At 45.8% G+C, this 11,843-nt stretch overlaps 1 protein-coding gene across 1 annotated transcript; it reads left to right on the top strand.

Moving 5' to 3' along the window:
• The first annotated feature begins 5,849 nt into the window (after positions 1-5,849).
• PABPC1L2B (poly(A) binding protein cytoplasmic 1 like 2B) lies at positions 5,850-9,430 on the top strand. The gene has a single exon (XM_070256869.1). It carries the CDS (start codon positions 6,646-6,648, stop codon positions 7,246-7,248), a length of 603 nt encoding a protein of 200 aa, XP_070112970.1. The 5' UTR covers positions 5,850-6,645; the 3' UTR covers positions 7,249-9,430.
• The last annotated feature ends 2,413 nt before the right edge of the window (positions 9,431-11,843 follow it).

The raw sequence follows: 11,843 nt of genomic DNA, 5'->3' as shown, positions 1-11,843 counted from the left end.
AATAATCCATGGAATGTGACAAATAAAAATGGCAAGCAATAGGATATATTGGAGTATATGAGGAAACCATTTGGTATAAACCTAATTCAACCTGGCTTTGTTTTTCCAAAAAGGCCTGACTGTGGCCATTGAGCATGCATTGTATATCTGCTTAGACATTTTGAAATAAAGGTGCAACTTCCCTCCCCCTCCCAACGTTGGCATCTCCTTAAAGATTAAGCATCCTTCTTTAGGCTGGGAACTGATTGCAGCGCTCACCTGTGACCGCCCAGCTCGAGGCAACGGACCTGCCACCCTGTGGGGTTCACTGAGACCGCAGGCCTATCTGCTGTTTCCATCAGTTGCTGTGCTGACAGAGCAGCCTCGTGACTATTGTAAAAGGGACATTTCAATCATATGTGAAACATACTCTTTGAGGGCATATAACCACCCTGTATACCCCTACTTCTTTGGAGTGCTCTATTCCTTTGTGGAAAGACTCTCCCTGGTTATAATCTTCAGATTTAAGCTGAGAATAAACTCACCCAAATTTTCATTTATAGATTGGTTATGGATTATTTTCGTCGACAAACGGCAACACCACTTTGTGTTCAGTCATTCCCCAACTGATGAGGGCTTGCTTTGTGTCCTAGTTTGCCCGAAATGAATCCTTCTGTGACAAACATGATCGTGTGTACGTCCTGATGTCCTGGGGCTCTTATTTCTATAGGCCCGATTCCCCTGCCTTCCCTTCCCCACATATCTGTCTCCCTTGACACTCTTCACTCTATAAGAATCCAAAGGACCGTTTGCTAAACGTGTTGTATTTATTCAAGACAACTTCATAATCACTGCTATTATTCGTTAAGTAACAGGTGCACATCCAAACACTTTGCAGTTCTTCCTAAACAAAAGCCTAAGGCTGCTTTTTTGTTGGCCTGTATCTCAACATTCTTTTCATTCGGGGGGATTTGGAGGGCAGTGTGACTTGACAAAACCAATTTCCCTACAGTTCCCAAATACAGTTATGCTTTCATTCTCTATTCCCCTGAGCGTCCTTCCTACAGCCACGTCAATGAGAAATTCATGGGAAGAGACTTCTTTATGTAGATCCCTGTTATCAGTGTTTTGACTTGTTTTTGCAAAAAGAGGTGATCTGTCCCTCTCCCCTGTGGTACCTCCCTCTTCCCCTGCATCCCCTACCTTCTTCCAATCTCTTCTACTTTTTTCCTCTGCTCTCTGAACTGCATCCCCACTCCTTTCTATTTCTCCCTCCTGATAGTAAGAAGGAGGTGGGCCACATGAAATGGAAGATCAGTGCTGGCTCCAAACCCTCTTTGAATGTCTCTGTATCTGAACTCATCTCTTTTTAAAGCTCCACTGAGACATGAACAGAAAGAGAAGTCTAAACCGTAGCACACAAAGTCTTTGTTGTCCCATTTTAAACAAAGTCCCATGCCCATGCAGCCAGGAGCACTGAAAGCAGGACCTGAGTGAGGACACTGAGGCTGGACCATGCAAGGCCTTGGAGAGAAGTCAGGTTTGGGGCTGGCCCGTTCACTGCCCGGTCCTTCTCACTCTCTTCTGCTGGCTTGTCATCCTCAACCCAACTTCTACATGTTGGCATGTCTCAGGGAATAGCCCTGCGCCACCTTCTCCTGACTATACTCTCTCTAGGTAATCCTGCCCAGTCTCATGGCTTTAAATACTATCTGTGTCCTGTTGTCTCGATAGATAATTCTGTTTTTCAAGCCCACATGGATGACATACAGATTTCAGATACTTAGCACGTGCAAATAGGAGCTCTTGACACACACGCCCCCAAGCCTCTTTCTCCCTTCTACAAATCTACCACACTCACTCCCTGTACTGCCTTTGACCATACATAACACCTCCATGATCAAGACTTGCAAGAAAATACTCTCATGGTAATCATTCACTTCTTAATTTTGTTCACCAACTGCCTTCAATCCATCAGCAAGTGATGTCTCTTCTCTTTCCAAAGTATCATGTGAACCCATTCACTATTCCCCAAATTCGTGCTGCTAGTGCGGGCCAAGCCCTTGTCATCTCTCAACTGGACTACTGCAAGAGGGTGTGCATTGGTTTCCAAACTTTCCTTTGTGCCCTGCCCACTTGCAGTATTTTGCGCAGAGAGCAGCCAGAGAGAAATTATTGGATGTAATTAGATCATGGCACTCCCTTGATTCAGTCTTCTCTCTGACTCCCCAGAGCACTTTGAGTAAAACCCAAACTCTTCGTCATGCCTCCTTCTCCCCACTGGACCTTCCGCTGTTCCCTCCATCCCCTCTCTCAGTGGGTTCCAGCCTTCTGGTGCCCCTCTTTTCTGCCACAAGGCCAAGGGAATTGCAGTTCTCCCTGCTGGGCAGGTTCTCCCACTGGTTCCTAGCAGGACGGGCCACTTTGCATTGCCTTCAGAAGGGCCGTCCTTGGATTCTAGGTAATATGTACCAAGTCATCTGGTTTATTTCCCCGAGAGCATTTGTAGCAACCTTTAAGTGTGTTTACATTCTCTGACATGTTTACTGTCTGTCTTCCCCACTAGAAAACAAGCTCCCAGAGTGCAGGGTCCCCCTGCCTGGAAGAATGCCTGCTACACAGTAGGCTCTCCATAAATACTTGTGGAATCATTGAGTGAATGAAATGAATAACACTTCCTCCCACAAGAAAGGGACCTCTCCCTCCCTCCACTGACACTCCACAGGGCTCTTCATTTTTGCCTCCGTCGCAGCGCCTAGTAGTCAGAACACTTTTGATTGCAGATGGCAGAAACTGACCAGGAACTGACTAAAGAAAGGACGGGGGACACTACGGGGGCCTCTGTGAGAAAGAACTTGAGATGCATGCCCCAACTGCTCTCCTTGTCACTTTAGTAGCCCTGTTCCTGTTGCTGGAGCTTCAGGGACCTAGGGATTGTCTTCAGGTTTGATGGGTTTGGGGATTCGCTGGCTACAGCATGACTTCCCTGAATCTCTTTTTCCTGCCACTTCACTGATTTCTGTCGGCTCTATGGGCTGGAAGTCAATGCCATAGAAAGAGATCTTGTTGAGTCCTAGTCCTTGAATTGGTCCCCCTTGTCATTTATGTCTCCTAACAATGGGCTAAGTTCTTCTCATCATCCCCACATCCCCTATCCCCCAGAAACCATGGCCTCTGCCTCCTCGGGTCCCTCTTGGATGGCCACCTGGAATGGTGAGGCACAGCTCATCTGCCTCCTGCCTACAAGCAACCTAGACCCCCCGGAGATGTCTCCTAACAGCGGTGACAGTGATCACCTTGGTCGGGCATCAGCTGTACAGCAGGCTTCTCCCGTCTCTGTTCTGCTCCTTTGCTGACACGAGCCCTGTCTAGGGGCAGAGGGCTGGATTTTGCAAGCTGGCGAGGTACATGTCTGCGTGTCTGCTTCTCAGTGGTCTTGGGATGCTTTCCAGCCAGGGAATGGGAAGTTCCCATTGCCTCGCACCCCATGGTGACTGGGTGAGTTCCGCAGGTTCAGGGTCGTTCTGTCATGTGCAACTGCCCAGGTCCACCAGCCAATGCTGCCACCACAGAAAACAGCTTTATTTACCCAAAGAAAGTGGATGGGCAGGAGTGAGGAGGAGAAGAGAATATATACTGGGTAGATGAAATTCCATGGCCACCATAGTCCAATCACATTAGCTCCTATAACCCTCTGCTGGCATATCTGCTTGTTATTTGTGTGGGCAGCTTGAGCTTTAGTGGAGTGAAACATCCTGAGAGAAGGGGCTATGGTTTGATTATGTTTTATACCTGACCCCACAGTCCACAGTTCAATGCCCGGCTCACGGTAAGTGTGAAACCCCTATTTATGGAAGGAAAGGACGGACAGAGGGAAGGGCTGTTCTGACTCTCCTGGAACTGGTCACATCTGTTGTCTTCTTTTTGTTCTATCAGCTCTGTCTCAGTTGTGTGTGTGTGTGTTTCGGGGGGGGGGGCACAAGTGCATTTATATGTGTATTGATGTTTTCCTCCGAGTTATATTGAGATATAATTGACATATAACCTTGTATAAGTGTACGGTGTACAACATAATGATTTGGCCTGTGTACGTATTGTGAAACGATTACCACAATAAGTGTAGTTTAACATCCATCACCTCACATAGTTACACTTTTTTTCCTCTTGTGATGAGAACTTTTAAGATCCACTCTCTTAGCTACTTTCTGTATTGATATTTAATTTGCACTCTTTCTAAAGATCTGATCATACCGATTCCCTCCCTGAAAGTACCGAGTGGTGCTGGTGAGCCTGGGTATAGAGTCCAAGCACCTTAGCTTGCTTTTCAGGGCCCCACACCTTCCAGCCCCATCTCCTGCCATATGCTCTTGGAGACCATGAGCTCTGTGGACGCCAGGTTATTAGGCATGACCAGAAGTGACCACACATCAAAGCCTTGGACACAGACTGATCCGTCTGTCTGGATTGCCTTCTCTCCTGCCTCAACAAGGTGGACTGCCAACTCATCTTCCAGAGCTCACCTTGGGGGTTTCCTCTTCTGTGCAGCCTCACTTGATTCCTGCCAGGAAGTTAGTGGCTGCGTCCTCCTTTCTGGGGGAGGCGGGACTCTGGCCTCTGTTACACTCTACTCTAATGGTTGCTCACTTGTCTATCCCCTCAGAATTTGGCCCTGGGTGGCCTCTCTGCTCCCACAACACCCACTGCTCACCTTTTCTCACCCTGCCCCACGCCTCCAGTCCATCAAGACTCACTGCTCACTTATTGCATTGCCTGTCCCTTAGCCCCCAGTGCCAAGTACTTGATAAGGCTTCCATAAATATTAGCTGGTCAGCTGGGACCAGGCACCTCATTCTAGAGAGATTTCGGGTTTGGGTTTTGTTTTGAACATGGATGTGCATTTCTTGGTTCATGCTGGGAACCTCAGCATCTTGAGGGCAGAGCCAAGAACAAACAAGCACCTGGCTCTGGACTAGGCCCTGTGCCCAGCGCTTGGTTGGGTTTTCCTCACGGTATCATTAAGGACAGCACTAAGGACAGGGTGCTCTTGATTCTCCCACTTCCAGGCTGCATATCTTGAGGCTGCATGGGAGGGAGGAGTCGGGGCGCTGAAGAACCCCAGGTCCCTAGTCCTCCCATAGTCTGGAATAAGGGCAGGGTTTCCAGCCCAGACTGTCTGTTCCCAAGGACAAGCTCAAAACTAGTCCATGTCCTCCTGCCTCGCAGACCCCGGTGTCCCTAGGGACCGGCACCGGCTCCATGAATATTTGTGGCCTGGCATTATGAATGAATGAATACGTGTTCTTGTGTTCTTTATTCCCTCTTTTGCCAGCGTTGCAGAGGAGGGGAAGAGCTGGAAAAAAGGGGGAGATCTCTGAGAAAATGGGTCAGCAGGCCGCAGAAGGAGTTTGCCCCTCTCGTCCCAGCTCCCGCACAGGAGTTGTTTCCTTGGTGGCAGTGATGTTGGAGGGTGTGTGCACGCGTTGACGTAGGGAGAATCCCTGAATGTGGGAAAACCATTTTTCTTGGCTTTGTTTAGGCCAGGCAAGCGTATTCTCAATGCCACTCACCGTCTCTTGTACTTGACTGAATTATTTAAATGTTCTATGGAGAGAGGAGGGATAAAACCAAACTCCCTAAATCTAATCCATATTCCCTCAGTCCACAGTGGAGCCCTTTCCTTGGCTTCCTCTTCATAAATATCTGGGCGGCCCGAGACGCTGAGAACTGACACCCTTGCCCCCACCCCCCACCCCAGTGTCCCGCTCCCGCCTCCTCCCACCGCCCACAGCCCCGCAGCAGCCACAGGGGGAACCAAAGAGACAGAAGCCTTCCCAGCTGCCCGGACCACAGACGCCAACACCCCCCGCCCCCCATCACACACCGCCTGCCCGCCCGCCCGCGCCCCGCACGCTAGCCCACGACCCGGCGGCGGCGGCGGCGGCGGCGGCGGCGGCCGCGGCGGCGGCAGCTAGCGGCAGGCTGCAGTCTGCAGGTTGCAGGCTGCAAGCTGCGGCGACTCGCATCGGCGCGCTCCTGGCAGCGCTCGCCATCCCAGGTGACTTGGACTCGCCATATCTCCTGACCCCGGGTCCCCGGCCTCAGCTCTGGCTCGCGTCCCCGGCCCGGGTTCCGGCGGCCACCTGCCCTCTCCCGCCTTTCCGCCCCCCACCAGCTCGCGGGAAGGGAGGTCGCGGCAGCGACCTGGCGGCACCCGCGACCGTGGCGACAGCGGCGACAGTGGCGGCGGCGGTGGCGGCAGCGGCGGCGGCGGCGGCGGAGGCTGCGGCGGCGACCGTGGCAGAGGCGGTGGCGGAGGCCTCCGTGGCGGAGGCGGAAGCAGAGTTGGAGGCTGAGGTGGAGGCCGAGGCCTCAGTAGAGGAGGCAGTGGCGGAGGCCACCCTGGGGGAGGCAGCGAGCCCCCTGACGGGGGAGGAGGCGGAGGCCGCCTTGGCGGCAGCGGCCGTGTCGGTGGCAGAGGCCAGTGCGGCCGAAGCCGCCGCCGCCGCAGAGGCTGCGGCGCCCCCCTTGCGGGAGGCGGATGCGGATGCGGAGGTGGCAGCGGCGGTGGCAGCGGCGGCGGCGGCGGCGGCGGCGGCGGCAGCGGCTGTCGCCGCGGATGCAGATGCAGATGCGAGTGTGGGCTCCGAGAGGAACCCGGACTTTCCTATGGCCTCGCTGTACGTGGGCGACCTGCACCCTGAGGTGACAGAGGCAATGCTGTACGAGAAGTTCAGCCCGGCCGGGCCCATCCTCTCCATTCGCATTTGCAGGGACAAGATCACCCGCCGTTCCTTGGGCTACGCGTATGTCAACTACCAGCAACCGGTGGACGCCAAGCGGGCCCTGGAGACCCTGAACTTTGATGTCATCAAGGGCAGGCCGGTGCGCATCATGTGGTCCCAGCGGGACCCCTCGCTCCGCAAGAGCGGGGTGGGCAACGTCTTCATCAAGAATCTGGGCAAGACCATCGACAACAAGGCGCTGTACAACATCTTCTCGGCGTTCGGCAACATCCTCTCCTGCAAAGTGGCCTGCGACGAAAAGGGGCCCAAGGGCTACGGGTTCGTGCACTTCCAGAAGCAGGAGTCTGCGGAGCGGGCCATCGATGCGATGAATGGCATGTTCCTGAACTACCGCAAAATTTTCGTGGGAAGATTCAAGTCGCATAAAGAACGAGAGGCCGAAAGGGGAGCCTGGGCCAGGCAGTCCACTAGTGCTGACGTCAAGGATTTCGAGGAAGACACCGATGAGGAGGCTACCTTTCGATGAAGACATCCCAGGAGTGAGCCAGCCAGCAGAGCCAAACCTTGGCTCCCACCCGGTTTACAGCCCCACCTTTACCCCCCAACCCACCAGCAGTGTATTGTATTGGGAGCGCAGGTCTCTCTCTCTCAATCTCTCCCTCCCTTCTTCTCTCTCTCTCTTTCTCTGTCTCTCCCTCCCTCCCTCTCCCCCTCTCCCCCTCTCTCCCTCTCCCCCTCTCTCCCTCTCTCCCCCTCTTTCTCTCTCCCCTTGCTCCTTCTTCCTCCTCTTCTCCTCCCCTCCCCTCTCTTTCCTTCCTTCCCTCTCCTGGCACACCCACCAAGGGTGTTGTGAATAATCTTGCTAATCTGTGCCACTTGATAGGTTGAAGGCTGCCTCTTCTCCTTGCGGTTTGGTTTAAAAAGCACTTTCTTTCTCTCTTTGTTTACTGCACAGGTGATACAATTTCATGGTAGAAACATCAGAAAGGAGAAGGAAATCAGATGAGGGAAAGCCAAGAGAGTAATTGCTCCCCGTGATCCTACTACCCAGAGACAACCACTTTTACCTTTTTGCTGTGCTGTTTTTCCAGGCCCTCTTCTCTCTCTCTCTCTCTCTCTCTCTTTCTCTCTCTCCACCCCCCCTTCCTCACCCTCACCCTACCTTCCCTTTTAAAGCACTGTTATAGAGTGGTTCATGTATGTGGTGTTTCTTAACCTGCCTTTTCAGAAACCAAAACCAAACAAAAGTCAACCTGTCTGACTTCTTTCCATATTATTCAACAGGCTTCCGACACGTCATCTTCAGTGCCTGCAGAGTGTGTCTATGGACGTTAACATTTCTGTAATCATTCCTGCATTGTTGGCACATTCAGGTGGTGCCTAGTTCTTCCTCTGTGTCTAAACCCAACACTGTGTACTCTGATGAGTGAATCCTTCCATGTCAAGCCAAATCTTTGCTAGCATACCGGATGGTCTTCTTAATTGTGGACTTGCAGGATCCACATATGGACATTTTAAAGACTTTTCCTGTGTGTTGACAAATGGTCCCTTCATAAGCATTGTACCGATTTGCATTCATGCCAGCCAGCGCAGCTTAGTAAAAAGAGTATGCCCATTTCCCCTGCATAGTCTCCTGGTCACTGTAATTGATGTGTGAGGGTGTGTGTCGGGGGGAGGGTGTTTGTGTGTGACTTGGCCAGCTTGATGGGCTGCAAATGGTATTTCGCTGTTCTTGCTGTTGTTTTGCTGGATTTAAATATTGTTTATCACCTCTCTCCCCTGTGCCCACCTCCTGCCCTTTTCCTCATTGCCGAAAAAACGATTCAGGTTCATTGCAGGAAAAAAATCACAAAGCAGAAAAGTTAACAGAAGAGAATTAATGTCACCAGTAACAATCCTAATGACTACCCATACCTACCTGACTCATTTTCTTCTGTACCTGCCCAGTACTTTTCATGTGATATACATGTGAATAATGTATATACTGTTTCAATATCTGCTTTTTCACACATAAATATATAATATAGATAGATATAGATTTATAGATTTTCTTCAACTCCTTTCATGTCATTAAATATTCTTCTAAAATAGTTTCCATGGCTGTTTAGTGTTCCAGTTGATGGGCTGGACAGAGAAATAGATATATGTATGCATCTATATCTATATTTAGATATATAGATGGAGATATTTGCTTTTACTGTTTCCTGATTGTTGAACATCTGAGTGGTTTCTGTTTTTTTTTCTTTTCTGAACCTAAGCTGCTAATGATATCATAGTGCACAAATCTTGCTTACATTCAAGATACTTTCCTGAGCAAACATTGCTAAAAGATGACTTGAACGGTCGAAGGATATGGAAGGTTTAAAATCTTTTTTTTCTGGTTTTTTATTAAATGACTATCCACAAATATGGTATCAATTTACCCCCATCAAGTACACAAATATTGTGAGAGGACCTGGAAAACTGAGCAGTTTTCTGGACTTGCTATTGCTATTTTTTCTGCACCCTCCCAATATTTTACCAGAGGAACTATAGCTTTTTTTGTTTTTATTTATTTTAAACATTTATTTTTATACAAATAATACAGTATCAGAAGTGTTTTTTAGTTGATAAGGAAAAGGTCAAAATCGCTCCTAATTCTAACAATTGACAAAAACAACTGAAATGTGAAACATGTACATAAATAAATAATACCTTCAAAAATGTAATATGTATTGTTTCATTGTAGGATATTTTAATATAATTCATCTTTGTTATCATCTTTCCAAATTATTAAATGTTCTCTAATTTTGTTTTTATTGCATATTCCATCTCATGGATAAGCTATAATTACTAAAACTCAGCCCCTCCATGTGTGTTTAAATTGTTCTGGTTTTTCCCCAGTAAGTTTACCTCTATGGGGAACACATTGTAGCTGAATGTTTGCTGATATATGGTGATATTCAATTGCCTTACATACCTTGCCAGTCTGTTGCCAAATGATTCTTACATGAGGTTTATGCCCATCAACAGTGTAAGAGAATGTATATTTCCCTGCTCATCCTCTTAATTTAGTATTTTTTAAATTATGAGAAATTGGTTAAGTTTGCAGATTTTTTCTTTTATTATTTCGTTTTACAAATGCATTGCTTCAGAAAGAGGACATATGCATTAAGTATACACAACAAGCACTTTTTAAAGTGATTAGTTTTTGCCTTTGCAGGCTTTATGTAGTGTCCATAAAATTTAAAAGAAATATAGGATCATACTGAATGTATTCTGTCCAAATTTCCTTTTCAATATATTGTAAATACATCTAAAACATCTTTGGCTATTCAATATTCTCCTACAACTTACTATCATTGTATAGGTGGATCAGAATTTTTTAAAAAGTATTTCCTTGCTTTGGACTTTACAGTGGTTTCTAAGTTTTCCCCATTAAAGCCAAATCTGTGGTGAGTAATTTTGCTGCAGAATTATTGTGCTTACTTAAGTACATAGAAGTGGAATTGAAAAGTTGAGGCCTTTTAAAAGTTTTTAACTGTACCATCAAGTGGCCTGGATATACCAATTTACACTTCCACTGATACTTTGGAAGAATACCCACTTTCCTGCACAAGTTCCTCCGTGGGTATTATAAACTTTATTTTTCGGCCAATACAATGCTATTAAAAACATACCTCATTTTTTGTTCCCTTTTTTAATTTTTAAAAACTATTTTGTTTGGCTTGTTATTCAAGGAATATAAATTCGTTTTAAAAAATCACATAGCATTGATAGGTAAAATAAAATAAATGTATTGAAAATATGAAGAAAATTGTTTAATTTTTATGTATACATATATGTATATATAATATTGCACTGTATAATACATAATAGTTACATATTATAATTCATATTTTTTATATATAAGATATAAAATCATACTTTACATCTTTATATTGTTTCAAAAGCTTTATTCAGTAATAAACCTTGGATATATTTTCATGTTTATTTTTGCACATCATTTAAAATGGTCTTTGAACATCTATTGTGTATATGGATCGATTCATTTCTGAATTCCTACATTGTTAGCTATTTTCTTTGTTCTCAATTATGTTTTAATTTCAGACCACTATGTTGACTACCTTTTAACCTAAATTTACAGTCACACACATCCATAATTGTTTCTGTAGCAAACACTTCTACAGGAATAGAAAACAGAAAAAAATTATAGAGCATTTTTCAGACTATACTTTATGGCCAAATTTCCATTTATAAAGTGTCAACTCACACTATTATTCTGGTATTTTCAATATAAATGTGTATCCAGTCCTTTGCACAAGGCTCTGAACTGTGAATTAGAATTTATATTAAACTTTGCCGTGTTTTCAGTGGATAAAATAGAATTCATATTTTTAAATTTTACTTGCTATAATAACATTGTTTTCTTTTTATTTCTACTTGCTAGGCAAGCATATCCTAGAAAAATCATAATGTATTGTTAAACAAAGAGAATAACATGGAGCATAACCATAATCCTACCACTGGGTAAAAACCACATGTAAAATTTGGTTGTATAACGCTTCATACTTTTATATATACATAGGCTTAGATACATAAACCTATATGTACATATGCATAAATGCTAATCCAATGCCTGTTCTTTTTCAGTGAAATGCCTCGTAAACATACATCCATGTTAATTAACATTACACAATACTGTTTGTGTAGTTACTGTGTAGTTAAGTAGTATGTTATAGTATGAATAGGCCATCATTTTTGTAAACCAGCTGACTTAACTAGCGGATTTTTGTTTCCAGTTTTTAGATGTTAAAATCAAACGTGTGGGAAGACCATTTTCGCAGTCATATCTTCACACACATTCAAAGTATTTAATTTATTTATCATACATTTATTAGAAGTCTAGTTACAAAATAAGTCACACTATCATGAATACTGGGAGATCATTTCCACGTTAACCTTCTATAATCCATTCCCAGTTTGCAATTTTGTCCCTTGTTTTGCATTGTTGTCTTCACTTGTAATTCTCTTTAAACTGCTGGAAAAATGCTTCAAAAAGCCAATCATTTTTCTACTTATTTTCAAAAAATTTGACCATATTTGTGTCAGAATATAATGATCTTATATAATTCTTAATTT

This window comes from Equus caballus, chromosome X (genome assembly GCF_041296265.1).
Source record: "Equus caballus isolate H_3958 breed thoroughbred chromosome X, TB-T2T, whole genome shotgun sequence".
Taxonomy (NCBI): domain Eukaryota; kingdom Metazoa; phylum Chordata; class Mammalia; order Perissodactyla; family Equidae; genus Equus; species Equus caballus.
The sequence above is the reverse complement of the archived record's forward strand: the minus strand, read 5'-3'. Positions and strand labels throughout refer to the sequence as shown.